Source organism: Vicugna pacos, chromosome 20 (genome assembly GCF_048564905.1).
Source record: "Vicugna pacos chromosome 20, VicPac4, whole genome shotgun sequence".
Taxonomy (NCBI): Eukaryota; Metazoa; Chordata; class Mammalia; order Artiodactyla; family Camelidae; genus Vicugna; species Vicugna pacos.
Window position 1 is genome coordinate 35,330,763 of NC_133006.1, and position 15,583 is coordinate 35,346,345.

General features: G+C 42.0%; 2 protein-coding genes across 2 annotated transcripts in view; one reads left to right on the top strand and one right to left on the bottom strand.

Moving 5' to 3' along the window:
* RANBP9 (RAN binding protein 9) overlaps nt 1-8,867 on the top strand; it is a 72,907-nt gene extending 64,040 nt beyond the window's left edge. Inside the window, exons 13-14 of the mRNA XM_006198627.3 lie at nt 4,896-5,007; nt 7,874-8,867. Of these exons, the coding sequence (XP_006198689.2) occupies nt 4,896-5,007; nt 7,874-8,004 (243 nt within the window). The 3' untranslated portion in view covers nt 8,005-8,867. The remainder of the gene's footprint in view (nt 1-4,895; nt 5,008-7,873) is intronic.
* A 681-nt stretch (nt 8,868-9,548) lies between these two features.
* NOL7 (nucleolar protein 7) lies at nt 9,549-13,372 on the bottom strand. Its single transcript, XM_006198628.4, has 8 exons — nt 13,065-13,372; nt 12,923-12,983; nt 12,257-12,315; nt 10,963-10,994; nt 10,622-10,703; nt 10,175-10,296; nt 10,018-10,095; nt 9,549-9,737 (listed from the first exon to the last, which is right to left on the bottom strand). Exons 1-8 carry the CDS (start codon nt 13,322-13,324, stop codon nt 9,661-9,663), a joined length of 771 nt encoding a protein of 256 aa, XP_006198690.2. The 5' UTR covers nt 13,325-13,372; the 3' UTR covers nt 9,549-9,660.
* Between the last annotated feature and the right edge of the window lie 2,211 nt (nt 13,373-15,583).

Genomic DNA, 15,583 nt, shown 5'->3' on the forward strand with positions numbered 1-15,583 from the left:
AGGACTCCTGCGCTCCCTTCCTGACCTGGACAGAGAGAGGGCCAGTGAGCAACACCTAGTAGCACTAAATATGGCATAAATTCAGAAAAAATGAAACAGCTACCTGCACCACGGCCTCAGCCCAGTGCCTCTGGGCAGAGGGGGCCTGTCTAGTCTAGGATGGGTTAAGGGGCCACTTATACACACCTCAAGATAAAGGCACGCATAACTTGATTCTTCCAGATTGGGAATTTTCATTGTTATGCATCCTTGTAGACTCGTTTCTGGTATCAAGAGTGCTAAGAAGTTTAATTCTCAGGCTCTTATTACTGTTTCAGCTATCGAAAGCCATTCATTTGGGAAACTTCTTTGCTAAGTACTGAGGTGGTTTTAGGGCAGTGGTTGGCAACTTTTTTGGTATCTAAACACTGTAAAAACTATTGAAGATTCCCAAAGGGCTTTTGTTTGTATGAGTTACATTTATTGATTTTACTCTACTAGAAAGAATACTAAAATTATTAATTTTTAAAATAACAAAAGTCATTACATAGTTATTTTCATAAAAATATTTTATATTCCTAAAATAAACAAAAAAAGAGTAGCATTGCTTTACATTTTTGTGAATATCTTTCATGCTAGGTTTAACAGAAGATAAGGGGGAGGGTATAGCTCAAGTGGTAGAGCGCATGCTTAGCATGCGTGCAGGAAGGAGGTCCTGAGTTCAATCCCTAGTACCTCCTTTAAAAGTAAATAAACCTAATTACCTCCCCCTCCTGCCAAAAAAAAAAAAAGAAAGTAATGCAATAATAAATAAATAAAATATTTTAAAAATCCCAGAAGATAAGCTGGATTCTCATACCTACTTCTGCATTCAGTCTGTTGTGGTATCATACACCATGTGGCCTCTGGAAAACCCCACGGAATAGTAGTGAGAGAATGAGAGTAAGAAAAGAGTAATATGCTAGTAATACGATGAAGATAGTTTTGACCTCCCAAGAGCCCCTGAAAGGGTCTTGGACCCAGCTGTCCCTGGACCATACTTTGAGAACTGATGTTTTAGGGGATATTTGGGAGTATGAAATGCTTTTAAGAATTCATAGATTTTTTTTTTATACTAGGTCGTCTGACTCTGTTTTCTTGTTAAAACTTTATGCTAATTGAGTATGATTTTATATAGTGCCTTTGAAATTTTAAGATTTCACTCCATTGCTTATTCTGTCTTTGATTCTAATTTGCTTGAAGCACAGGAGGTGGCATTACATGGCCTATTAAAGATATTCCTTGATTATATATTGAATTAAGTGAAGATGTAACTGTTCATCTAACAAATGTGGACGGCTTTGATTTTGCACCTCCGACTTCTAAGCAAATGCCAGCTCCTTTCAGAGATTGTCCTAACATTCTGAGCGGCTTCCCTCCCACTCGTCAAACTTACCTTGATCCAGGTAGAGATGAAAGGAGTAATGGAACAGCCGCTAAGCACCCAGAGAACAGCGCTGGAGGGGCTGAGGGTAACACACAGAGAACACGTTTCTTTACCATGGTTGAGAAGGCTTAGAAATTACCGCTTATTCTTTTATTCTTCTACTTCAGGTCACGAGTGACTGAAGTGGGTTTTATCATCTTTAATTTTTTTGAACTTGCACAGACTTCTGAATCATATATACGTACGTAGAGAGAGAAGGGTTTGGCTCAGGGTGAAGATGAGATTTACCAAGGTTGCCCTGAGGTACACGTGTCTGCTGCAGCCATGGTTCTCTTGACTGCTTTCTGGTTTTCTCAGTCTCCCTTTCCTCTCTTCCTGTTCTTGGTTTCTGTTGCTTTCTGCCTGAGTCTGCCAGGGGCTCCCAAGAGGAGCGCCTGGGTGGTGCGCGGGGCGGCTCCTAGTCTGGTGGTAGAAGCAGAAGGGGGGGGTCACGGAGACGCACCCTGCCTAGAAACTGCTACAGATTTTAAGCCAAATGTAAGCACAGTTTGAGAGTCCTCCCTAAATGCCACGTTTCCCTCAGAAATTATTCCCACTGAGGTAATGTTTTTTCTAAAATGAAAAGCAACCCATAATCCATGCTGTTTCACAGGCATTTTCAGTTTTGTGCCTTAAATCCCATGGGCGTGTATTTCATCTGATTAGTAATTGTAGTTACCCTATTTTGTATTGTTCTTATTTATTGTCATAAAAGTTTATTTCCATTTTCTATGTGTTATTGACAATGTAAATGGCTACATGATATTCTGATGTGTTGCTTTATCCATGTATTTAAGCATTGCTCTATTTTTAGAGTTTTTATTTGCCTTTTTTCAAATGCTTTAGTGAACACCTTTATACTTGTACCTTTATGTTTCTTCTTTAAAATTACTTTATTGGAATAAAGTCCCAGAAATAGGATGACTGAGTCAAAGGAGACAATTTTGTGGCTGTTGCTACATATGGCTGTATTGTTTTCCAGAAACCTCCACCAGCTCACCGGCAGGAATAAAGGGATGTGCCAGTGGGACTCCTACCTTAACTCTCCGTCACTGGGTTTAACGTGTATCTCAGAACTGCTTCTTCGCATGCCTTTGGTTACTGTCACCAGTTAGCTTTACAGCGGGATTTAAAATATCAGTGTTGCTTTGTTAATTTCATTCCTCTTCTGAAAGAAAAAGTTCTAGGGAACTTGATGATGTAAACCTTTTTTTAAAGGTTTTGTTAGTTTTCTTGCTTACAGCTTCACTCAACTTGCAAGCTTTGCTTCATAGTGTTCTGTGATCCATCTAAAATCAAGTCTAATCCATGTGACTCCTTCATTTAAAATTCTGTTTCCTTGTTGGAAAACATTCAAGCTTTTAGGGTGTTTCGGGATCTAGCCCCTTACCCGTGGTTTCACCCGTGCCTTTTCTCCTTCCTCCCAGCCTCAGTTTCCCTGTAGCCTGAGCCGACTTCTGTGACAGCTTCTGTGACATGGTTCTCTGTGTGAATAAGCGATACATAGTACATCACTCATTTACATGTCTGCCTTCTGCACAAGACTGAGTCCTTGGGACAGTGACAGGGTCCTGGTGATCCCCATCTGTCCTCAGTGTCTGGCAGCTGTGTCCAGTAATGTTTATTCAATTGTACTGAAAAGGTGAGGGCAAAATTTTAGACTTGTTTTCCTCATTAGATTTGGCACTTACTGAAGGCAGTACAGTGCTACTAGCTGTGTGGTCGTCACCTCGCCGCCTCGGTTTGCTTCTAAGATGTGCGTAATAGTTCCCACCTCGTAGGGTTATTGTGAAGATTAAACGAGCTGTGATCCACGTGAGCGCTTGAACCACGGCCTCACACAGTGTTAGTGCACAGGAAAGTACTAACGGACCTTTTTCTATGAATTTTGCTTTAAATACTAGAAGGTATAAACAGAATGGTCTTGATTTGAGATTTGGGACCGCAGCATCTCACCTTTTTGGTAGCAAGTCAGGTTGGAGAACCAAGAGGACAGTTTTGTGCTTGAAGTTTTATGTAGCAGTTATTCCTTGGACAAATCCTTTCGTCTTAAATCTTTATCTGCTCTATAGGGATATACCTTATTAGATGGTTGTGAGGTGAATTAAAATTAAATAATGATTGATTGGAGTTAGCTTTACAGGCTAGGATATTAATACTTTCTCTGTCAGTAAGTTTGGATTGGAGGGAACCAGAAATAGAACCTAATAGCTCTGTGGGAAGCAGTGTCTTAAACACCACTAAGCAGCAGGGCTCGCCATCAGCAGGCGTGTGAAGCTTTTCCCCCTTGAAGCCAGCAATCATGCATGGCTGCAGGTGGTTCAGAGTGGTACAGTAAATAATTTTTATCTCGAAAGAACTTGCAGTCATAACTGGGGCAGGAAGTCTTTTGGGAGTGAGGTTCTCCACAGGGTAAGACTGGTGGGCCGCACGCGCCCCCAGGGTGGCCTCCGACGGCGCAGCAGTGCCTGCGGGCAGTTCTTCTCTGGTCACCACAGCAGGGAGGCCGGTTCAGGTGACGGGGCGAGAACAGAGCTGAGCACGAGCCTTCCCCCCACTAGTGGGATGACTAGAGGGGTGCGAGCAGCTTTCCCTGGGAGAGTGTATTCTGTAGAAATGTGACTCTTCACAGTTCAGCGACCAGCATTTTTTAAGTGATGTATCACTGCATTCGCTGGGTCGGTTCCGCAGCACGTGTGCAGGTGTCCTCTGCACATATGCCTTCTGATCTGGGAGGGTGTCCTGCGTTTGTCTAACTGTACGAACATCTGCATCATAACGTTACTCTGGAGCAGGGCGTTGATCATTTATTGAAGGATTGGCGTGAACTGACATTGTTAGTTTCATTTAGCTCAGTTAGTCCCCATGGGGCTCTGAAATAGAACCTCTTAGGATCCTCATCACACAAATGATGAAACTGATACTTAGGAAGGTTGTTTTTGCCAAACGCCACACTGGTGATGCAGCTTAACTTGAGGCCAGTGTCTGAAACCACTGTAGTTACACGTCCCCCACAGAAGGAAGACAGAAGACAGAGCCGCCATTTGAAAAGAAGACTGTGTGTCAGTGATCATTTGGGCAGGTCCCATCCCTGTCAGTGGTAATAAATTGTAAAGCATCAGAATGTTCTTTCTCTTTACCTTAACCTGTATTAGCCCATTCCACAGGAATTTGTTTTTTCCATTTTTATCTATTTCTGTTCTGTATGTGTTGTGGGAGTAAGGGGAAGATGATAGAAAAGGGCTGTTTACAAGAAAAATGAAAACAATTTGGGCTTTACTGCATAATCCAGTTGTTAAAAAATACATAGCCTCATAGTTATAGGGGTAAATGGGTTTAAGTGTTTGTCTAGTGCTTTAAAGCCATATTTTACCTGTGTCTCAGCGTGAAACCATGGTGAGCACAGTCACTGAACTATTTTAATTAAAAACCAAATTGCTGTTTTCAACAGGACGCATTCAGTTTACTAGCTTATTCAGATCCTTGGAACAGCCCAGTTGGAAATCAGCTTGACCCAATTCAGAGAGAACCTGTGTGCTCAGCTCTTAACAGTGCAATATTAGGTAAGTGAAGCCAGAAAGCAAAACTTCAACTAGTCTCTTAAGTATTTGAGAGACGCTATTTATGCTGGTATTTCTATTTTGGTAAAATGGTAAGGGAGATCTTTTCAACATTTTAAAAATTAAAATTACCTTATAGTATAGAAAACTTCCTCCAGTATCTAAATGGATTCAAATGGACTAAAAACAGTACATTGGGGTGCATCCTGTGATGTCCAGAAAACAGAAGTGTTTGTATGAATGTGCAGAGGCGTTTCCGGCCTGAGCACCCACGTCACTGCTCCCACCATGCTTACGACACAGGCACAGGATTCCAGCCCTTGGAGACACATATTTGCACTGAAGTCCAGTGCAAATGTTTAACTTCATGCTGTTACCAAATGAAAAAGGGGGAGGGCAGAACAGCAATGAACAGTGAGACTTAGCCGAGGGGAGCGTGAAGTGAGAAAGTGGGATTTGCTGTTCCTGATCAGTTGCCATTCCTGTGAGCAGCGCACTGCAGTGAATGTGGTATTTATGTACTGAACAGATCCTTTTTATAGGAATTCTGTAACTGCACATTTTGTGCATTTATATGTAAACTATACAGTTGATTGTTTACAGAAAACTGTGTTTTAATATCTGGGCAGTTATTTTCAATGGTAATTTAGATAAGAGTGATTTTTCACCTTTTCAGAATGTAATTTCCCAAGAAAAATGGGGACTACCAGTTTAGAAACCTGTTCCATGCTGCTTGGCCCTGTTGGGTTTGGGGGCTTTGAGCGCATGTTTCAGACTGTCTTAGATGAGAGCAGTGGCCTGGAGTGTTTAAACAGGGACACTTGTCACAAGGGCCAGGGCTCATATGGCCGGAATGTAAAGGAAGTAATTTAAAGTATTCACATTTGGGCCTTAATCTGCTTTTTTGCCCATACAAAGGTGATTATGAATTCACTATGTGTTAAGGTCTACTACTGAAGTTTTGGAATAGTTTTCTTAAATTTAGAATTTGTATACAATAAATAATGTGAATTTTCTTTGGTTAATGTGTTGTATTTTCTTTGGTTATATGATTTGTTTAGCTCTGTTGGTAAGAGTACTTAGTACCAATGCTGGGACTGTGGGGCAAATTATGATTTTACTAAAATTGTCTTTTCGAAATGACTACATTATTGGTAGTCATGAAGCCCTGACTGCTTTATATCTAGGTAACACTCAGACTTGGAAATAACTTCTGAAGAAAAGTGACCAGTTTTTCTGTGACAGTTAAAAATCGTGGGTTCTCCAAGGGAATTAACATTTTAAATTGTAAACGTCTTAGGACCATTATCCAGGATGTATATATACATTCTTACATATTATGTCATATATTGTGTAGTTCAGCTATAAATAGTGCATAAACTTATTAGAGATTTATAATTCCTGCAAAAGTAATGACAAAACTATTAAATTGCCGTGGGTCTATGTATGCACATAGCTTCATCTATAGTGCATAAAGTTACATTAATTGTATGTAATCCCTGCAAGTGCAATTATGCCAAAAAAAACCTGAGAGATGCGTAAAACCAGATGCCTCCCTTGGCCAAAATAAAACTGCAATGAAGTGCTTACCGCTGAGCAAGGTTTCTTCCCTGGGAACCTTTAAGAGGTGTTTTTGAAAGGATGTTTCCTTTTCATTGTTTATTGTTACGTTAATTTTGTGTAAAAATTAAATTGTTCTTGATTCTGGCTTAGGCAGAATTCGTTTTATAAAGTCAGTCCTACTTAGAGTTGACAAAAATATATCACCATCAAAACTGAGCTAAATGGCACGTTGCCAGAGAACAGCCAGTACTTTAATCATCTTAACCCCTTGACCACTCTTCACCAACCTGTGTATCTTTTCTTGCATATTTTTATCCTAATATCCTCAATCCTGTTTTATTTTCTCTTGTGCCTGTAAGTCCTGAACCTGCTTCCTTTCTATTTTTGCTTCAACCCTTCTGGAATTTTTCCTTTATTTTTCCCATCACCACACTGCAACTTCGGAACCAACCACACACAAGGAACCTCACCAGCCACGTATCCCTGTTCTTGCCTTGCCGTCAGCTGTGCGTATGGACTGATAAGTCATTTTACTAATTGGGATCTGCATACAATTAAAATTTGGACATCTCCACACAAGGAGAAATTACCAGCTTCTATGGGTTTGGCCACTTTTATCATTCGGTCAGCTTTTCATCTCTGTCAAAGAACAAATTTTGGTAACTACTACATTTATGCTATAGCTGTCTGACAAATTTCTGCTATGTAGGACCCTGAAAACTTTATCGGTGACTTTTAAAATGTTTGTCCTATCGATTGTAAATTAACCCCTCAAATTATAGGGTGGTTTTGCTGTCATCGCTCAAGGTCGCCATCACCATGTGCTCCCTTACCAGCCCAGGTAACGGAGGATTAGGCAACCTCTGTTGGGTCCTGTCCCCGGAAGGGGAGGAATCCATCAGTGACCTTCTACTGAAAGCCTGGTGCCTTTTTCTCTGGTAACGTCAGCTGACCTTGGCGAGGTAGACGAGAAATACTAAATATTCCTTACTCCCCATTGCAGACATTGATTAAAAATTACATCTTCCCCCTCATAGTTAATATGGAAGTTTTTGAGTGTCTAACACTTTGGAAGTCTAATTCTACAAGAATTTTTTTATACTTGAACACCCAGTGACCATAGTACCTTGTCAGAGTAGATGTCCAAGGCACTAATCATTTGCTAAAAAAAACCATTTTTGCTAGTTAATTAAGAGCAGGATAGGTATTAATAATTTTGTAAGTGACATAGTATTTACCCGATTGAGAGATGTTTTTTAAAATGTCTTGCTAATTGCTATTTCCATTTTTAATAATCTTTCCTCAGAAACCCACAATCTGCCAAAGCAACCTCCACTTGCCCTGGCCATGGGACAGGCCACGCAGTGTCTAGGACTGATGGCTCGATCAGGAATTGGATCCTGTGCTTTTGCCACAGTGGAAGACTACCTACATTAGCTATGCATTTAAGGAGCTCACACTTATATTGTGGCATATAGTCAACATGGAAGTAGACCAGCTCTGCTGATTTGAAATTTAGATTTTTTTAATTATGTACTGGGGACAGGTTTTTGTCGCTTTACATTGCTTCCTAGTTTACAGCATGATGCAAATGATTTTCTAACTTAGTGTTAGGAGAAATTATTTTCCATCTTTAACCTCTTAGTTGTCTAAGAGTTAAATATTACTGAATTTCAGGCATCAAATTAATCATCACAAATCCTTTGAAACAATTACCTAAAAGAAACCAAAAAATCCTGCCTTCTTTGTTGGGGGGAGAGAGGGGGGAAGGAAACGGAACAAGTTGTGTTTGTGTTAGCATGTGGGTGATGTAAACTACAAAGTGGGAGATGTTCTGACCCCCGCTCCCAAATAAGCATTCAATCAGTGTAACTTGCAAAACGCATAAACATCCGACGGTTTGAATTTTTAGTGTTGATGGAAGAAATCATTTTTAATGTGTACTGTAAAACTTGAAATACTCAGGAGCTGAGTGAATATGTTTGTTGCTACTTACAATCCCGACCTGTTAGTCCCAGTAGTTTTGTTTTAACATGGTCTTTTCAACTTTGTTTCCTGTTTAACTACAGATGACTTCTGTTGTAGACTCACAAGTTTAACTGTTGTATTATAACAGTATTACATGTCAACAGTGTGGTTATGACCTTTATTTATATAAAAACCAAATATTTAGTCAATTTACCGTGTCTTAATTTAATCTTTGTACACCTTCCATTTTTAAGTGCTTAAATGAGTACTATATTGCAATAAAAATGTAGTGATATAATTAACCAGCCATTAAAAATTTACTTCTACAGATACCAGAGTGTCAATGGTTTATACATTAGGTACTTGCATACTTTTTGTAATATAAAATGAGAACAGTTAAAATGAATGGTTGCTACTGTAACTCTGAGTCCTGCAGCCTAAAACCACCTTCAGTTTATGGGCTTCCCTTGGATCAGGATCAAGCCTGATACTGTGGGTGATACAGAAAGCAAGCAGGAAATTAACCTTTAATCTTACTTCCATAATCACCGTATGGCATGTGACTTGCAGTTTTAAAGCAAACCCTCAAACTGGTTAAAAGTAAATGCAAACAAGCTGCTCAACACGAGAACCATATCCTTTGCTTTGCAAAGGTGTTCACTGGCTGTATTTTGTACACTGAGGCTTGAACCTTCTTAAAAAGAACAATTATTTATCTACACTTAGATACTGTATTCTTCCACAGAGTCTGAAATTCTTACCAACAGCACCAAAGTGTCCAAGTGATCAAAGCATCTGAGAGCTGCAGGCAAGACGTCCTGCAGCGCCAGCTGCGGGGGGGGGGGGCAGCGGAGGCGCCCTGCCTGTGTGGGTGCTGCTTGTCTCAATTAATGGACAAACAAGTCCTTTTAAACTGCTTTTTCTTCCAGGACCCTCAAAGACTACAGGCACGATTACACTCCCAGTGTGACCGGGCGCTTCCTCAAAGAGACTGACGGTTTCTGTAACGACCCTTTAAAATGACTTATAAATGATTTATTAATTTTTTTTAGAAAAATGAAATCCTTTAAACTAAATAACTAAGTTCTGTACATACAAAGTACTCGTTCTTCATTTAGCTTTGATTTACTTCTTAGAAGCTTTCATCTTTCTGACCATCCAACGTCTTTTAAACCTCTTGGCATTTTGCTTTTTCTGAGATCCTAGAAACAGAAGGTTTTGTGCAGTTAATAATAAAGAGAAATACACAAAAACAATTCACAAATGTTCTAAAAGAAACATGAATGTAAATATTAAAACTAGACACATCATATGCACATACATACTACACTGGCCTCGCCTTCAGAAGCAATTTCCAAATAATTAATGGAAGCCATTATATGGAAAAAATGAATACTTCATGAGAATTTATTACCTCTTTAAAAATGAACATTATTCAATGTATAAAACTATCACATTCAAGAGACCAAAGCTGGATCTTACCCCAGGCATGGTTCAAAAACTGGGCTGCAGCCTTTTTCACCGGTAACCTTTTGTTCTCAAGAGACAGGAACTTGTTTACTAGGAAAGATAATTATTTATCACTTTTTTGTTTAATTTGCAGTTAAAAGAGGAGAAAAATAGTCCATAGGAAAATTACCAGTAGTTCTGTTGGTTCCTGGACCATACAAACAATTCTGTATGAAGGCTTTGGCTGCTTGTTGCCTTGAGTCTCTCAAATCTTGGTCTTTAAGCCTTAGAGCCAAGTAGCTTTTATTCTGGCTGGTGAGCAATTCAAAAGGTCAAAATGAGGCCATGCTTAATTTCAAAATAAAGTATTTTTGTTAGTTGACTCAAATAGTGGGGAAAACCCCCATACACTGTCTGTATACGCACAGGTAAGACAACGAATACAACTAAATCACATGGCTACTTTACAACTAGTGTTTACATTTTAGTAGAGCAAAGAAATGTTTCATTTTTATATAAATATCAAAATTTTTCCAGAGGATCCAGCCTGAAACTGCTGCTAATTAAACCAATACTCTCCCTCCCAAGGTGGGAGTCACCTTTACATCCTACACACAAAATAGATGACTCTTCTTACCCAACAGTCTGTACTTTCTGCACTTTAGCTTTCTTGGAGTCACTTCCTTTCTCAAAGTCTTCATTTTTCTTCTGCAAATTAACTAAAAAAATAAGTTATATTTCTAAGTAGCATTTGTGTAAAAATAAATCGGGAACATACACTAGAGTTCACTTTAAATATCCACTACACATTGATTTGTTTGTGATTTTTATTTGTAAGAAACAGAAGAGGCCCAAGCTAAATTTGGCCAGGCCTATTCCCATGCTGTCTTTCTAAGGGTCAGTAACATGTGACTGCAGATAATCTGCAAACACGCCTGACACTTAATGTGAAGTTACTTTAATTAGAATAGTTCGTACCTTCTTTCAACTTTCCGGGTGATTTCTTTAGACTAAGGGAAAACAAGAAAAAAGCTGATTGGGATGGCACATAGCAAAGATTACTCAACTTGTTATAAAATTTTATCTGGTTTACAAATAAGACACCCCCATTTTATTACCACCATTCTCAATTTCTACTTAGGATCTTTAATCAGTTTTGGAAAAAAAAGACACACAAGTGAACAATTCCCAAGTCAACAAACTAAATACTAGGATGGGAGTATCTTCTCAGAATTTAAAATCTAGGAGTATATTAGCAGGCTTCCAAAGAAGGAGGTCGTTGTAGTTAACAGAGGTAATGTGAAATTTAAGAATTATAATAATACAGTATTTGAAATATGAAGTGAAAGGTGGTAGGCCTGCCTCATCTTATTTAGAGAGATCTCAAAGGATTAATTCAGTTTAGACACAAGAAATAGGGAGGGAGACAAGCACTAGACAGGCCTAGTGGAGAGAAAGGTAAACTGGCAAAACACAATGAGGTCTACACAGCACATGCACAGTGGGAAAGCTAGAGGTGGAGGAGGTAATGGGGTGGAGGGAGGCAGAGAAGGGAGAGGTGACATTTGAGATTGGTTTTGAAAGATGAAAGGGACTCTGCCACCATGATGTATTCAGAATCTGAATAACTGGAAAAGTTCTTTTATTGAAAATTTGAGAACTACAGTCCTAGGTAAAAAATACAGGGCTAAACTTCTGAACTGAAAGCAGTAAGAGGTGACAAGGGGAAAGATGAAAAAAACAGCAAATATTTAAAAGACTAAATTTAGTACAGTTTGATTCCATGGCATAAATGAGGAAGAGGTGGGCAGCATTCAGCTTTAAACATTTAATGGATATTAAAGCTGTTAAATGAAATGGGAACAAGGAGGAAAGATGGGCTGGTGGCAGGTAAAGCAAGTATGGGACAGGCTGAGTTTTAGGAGCCTGTGCCTGCTATATCACTAAAGGATAAATTTCAAGACAGTTTTATTCACACCCTCTATCCTGTCCGGAGTACAGAGACAGTGGGCCAGGTTCATCCAGTTTACTGAATGAACGCTCTGCGATCAGCAACTCAGAAGCTAGAGTTACCTATGCGAACGAACAACAAAAATTTAAAAATGGCAAAAGGCTGCTAAGACGTGGAATATTTTCCTCCACCTTGCCCACTAAATTCCAACATCTACTGTGTAACCTTTTAATTTCAATTTGGTTTCAAATAAACATGTGTACCAGTATGTAATTCAAAGATTGTGCATAAACAAGTAATACAGCAAGATCCATTACTTACTTAGTTTGTGAAGCTGTAGTTAACTTCTCTAGAATAGTATCTGGAAGGAGTTTCCTTTTCTTAAAGACATATTCGAAAATCAATAAAAAGTGAGGTACGTGAAATTATACCCTGGATTGCTTCTGAAACTATCTTAAGGACAGCCCTACCTCTCGGCAAGGAAATGAATTGGGCTGAACACTTCACTATCTCTAAGCTGTGGGAAGACTGGGACCAGGAAACTCAGAACCTAGTCCCCATTCTTCGGAAGACTTGAAGACTGCCCACTGTATTCCAATCTTCACGTCACGGTTATACATTAAAAGCACTTAAAATCACGTCCATCCAAGATCAATTCTGTGGCAAATCTGCTAAACATCAGAGAGCAAACCATTCAACCTCTACGTTTCTAATGCCCTGAGTTTACAAAGCCCTTCACTGAATCCTCACAGAGACCCAGTTTCAGACAAAATACCTCCGCTGAGCGTCGGAGGTGGGACTGACCCTACAATTTCAAGGTCACATCGCTTCCCACTCGCATTTTCAATCGGTGAAACGCAAAGAACACAGGCATCTAGTTTTCACTGTTGTCGGAAGAAAACACTAGCGACTGTTCCCCACCCCATATCCTACCGGCTCTGAATTCTACCCCGAGCCAAGCTGTGAAACGCCTCCCTCCCCTCTAACCTTTTGTTCGATGAACAGCTCCTCACGTCGCTTCCTCTTCTCCTTCAGAAGCGTTTTATCCCTGGGAGAAAGGGTGACAAGTCAGCGCGGCCAGGGACGAGCCGGACGGGAAGGGGTCGCCGCCCGGCCGCGGGCTCCGAACCTGCGCACGGTGTCCCGAACTCGCCGCTCCTCTTCTTTCGCTTCCGCCTGGGCGCTGGCGAAAGTCAGCTCCTCCGGGGCCTCGTCGTCCTCATCGTCTCCTTCCTCGTCTTCCTCCAGCGGCTCGGCGGCCGCGCCGCTGCTGGGCTGCCCGAGCAACAGGCCGTGCTCCGCCGCCTCCTCAGAGGCGGGCTGGCCCTCGTCCACCATCGCAGACGCCGACGCCGGGGCACGAGACGCGCGCGGCCGGAGCTGCACCATGACCCAAGCTGCGTCGTACCGCCTGACCTCTGACCCGGAAGCTGTGTCCAAGCAGAGCGTGACGTAAAGAGCAGGCGACGCGGGTTCTATTGCCCTCTGCAGTTTCGGAGGCCCTGCTGAGCTACGCAAAGGCGCATGCGCAGAGCGGGCAGGGCGTGGCCTAAGGAAAGTCGGAGGCGTTCCCTCCCACCCGGCTCCGAGGCTGCGCGTGGGAGGCGTCGCGGCTGTCTCGCGGTCCACACCTGCCGGGACGGGAGCGGGTAGTTTTGGGTCTTGTTTCTAGGCGGGATGAGATCTATCCTGCTGCCTCTTCGGGAGGGATGCTGAGAGCAGGGTTGACTGGGTCCCCACGCTCCTCGAAGGGGGCTGGCGCGGGTCACGCCGTCCGGTGCCCAGGAACCGCTGACCGCAGGCCCCAGACGCCGACTTTTTAGGTCCGGGATCTGCTTGGTCGATCCAGTTGATCAGTATTTGTAGATTCGGCTTCCTTCACTCCGCACTCCCCAAAGAAGTGCAGTTTCAAAAGGAAGAAGTGGGCTACGGCAGCAGGACCCCGTGCCTTTCAGTGCTTTTGTCCCCGACGGAAACCAGGTCGACAGACACAGACTTAACCAATCTTCGGCCCCAAACGTGTGCTTGGCGGCCTGGGCCGGTCTCCCGGAGCGCCAGCCCTCGGCCGCTGCCCGGCCGTGCTTCTGTTCCGCGTTCTCCCCGCCGCCTCTCCCTCACGGTTAGTTTACTACTGTCTGACTCCCCGGTTACAGCGTGAGCTCCCGCCCCGCCTGGCTCCCTGCTGTAACCCGGACCCACCGGGCTTGCACGGTGGCTGCCCACCGCTCATCCCGAAACCGGCAAGAGAATGGCCTCACCGTTACGTAGTGAACGCAACCCTAGTATTGTGTATATCTATCCCCCGCCCCCGAAGCCCCCCAGTACATGTATTTCATTTCCTAGCATACGTGGCTCATCGTGATCTTTGTGTTTATCTTCTCCCACCCATTATACAGCAGCAAATGATTCATCACTCTCTGAACAAACCAAGCTATTTCCTACTTGCCTTGCATTTGTGCATGCAGTTCCGACTACTGATACACACTCCCCTACCTGGAACTCCTATTTATACTTCAAAACCTCCCACCCAGGATGACTTTCTCTTAAAGCTTTTCAAGCCCCTCAGCATCTACCCCATCCCCACTCTGCCCATTTCTAATCGCATTCTCCTCTGAATCTTGCACACATTTCTGTTACTGTAGTTTCCACACTATAATAGTGACAGTTGTCCCAACCAAGTCCCTGTGAATTCCTCGAGGATAAGGTCCATACAATACTAATCATTGTATTTCTAACATCCATCATATGGTAGGTGTTCAGTAAATACTAAATTGAACAATCCTACTTCACATAAATTTTGTAGTATTTTCAGTTCTCTTTTCATCATCTCTGATTTAGAAGCAATTTCTAATTTAAAAACAACAAAACCAAAACATGAACAAAAATGGCAAAACAGAAACAAAGCTGCTGGTACCAACAGCCTACCAGGAAAGCAGCTGCAAAGAACAGTTCCAAAATATCTGGGCCTTGGTCAGATAGAAATTACAAATTAAAAATATAATCAGACTCCCTGAGACAGTCTGCTGACTTCCATCACTGATAACACTAGGAAAATGTATAGAGTTCACTTTGAGAAGACCAACAACAAACCTATTAGAAGTGAATGATAGTATTGTATGTACACAAACTCCGTTATAAGTATTACAAGTCCCCTCAGTGTACATGCTTTGATCGCCCATGTAAGGTATGAATGGAGCCCTCAGGGTGCCTGGCTGGTACTTCAGACCCCCTGCAGGTCATGGACATCCCTCTTGCCCATGCAAAGGATCCTTGGGGTTTGTTAAAAGGCATGACTTGCAAATCAGCGCAAAGTTTTACGTCACAGTGTCTTGTCATCTATTTCTACAAAAGCCCAGGGTGCGATACGAAATGCAGTTTTCTAAGGGGCAGAGGTATTGTGGCCCAGCTGCGTCAGCACCCAGGGAGCCCACCTGATCCAAGGGACCTAGTTATGAACGACCTTCCTTCACTGTTTACTAAAGGCCACTCCTCCTGTCAGGCCTCTGATGCTCGCCAGACAGCAGGCACCCTTGGGTGCTACACTGGGTGGAGGGACTTGAGGAGAGAACTGTATTCTTCCTACTTCACTCCAAGGCACTATGACACACATTTTTAAAGTCCCATGGGAAAAACTTTGACATCTCATTG

Excerpts from the sequence above, each read along its gene's own strand:
- NOL7 (XM_006198628.4), bottom strand. The coding sequence starts at position 13,324 with ATGGTGCAGCTCCGGCCGCGCGCGTCTCGTGCCCCGGCGTCGGCGTCT. Across the intron at positions 10,995-12,256 it reads ACTACAGCTTCACAAACTAA|TCTAAAGAAATCACCCGGAA; the intron begins GTAAGTAATGGA and ends GTTTTCCCTTAG. Across the intron at positions 10,297-10,621 it reads CAGAAAGTACAGACTGTTGG|CCAGAATAAAAGCTACTTGG; the intron begins GTAAGAAGAGTC and ends ATTGCTCACCAG.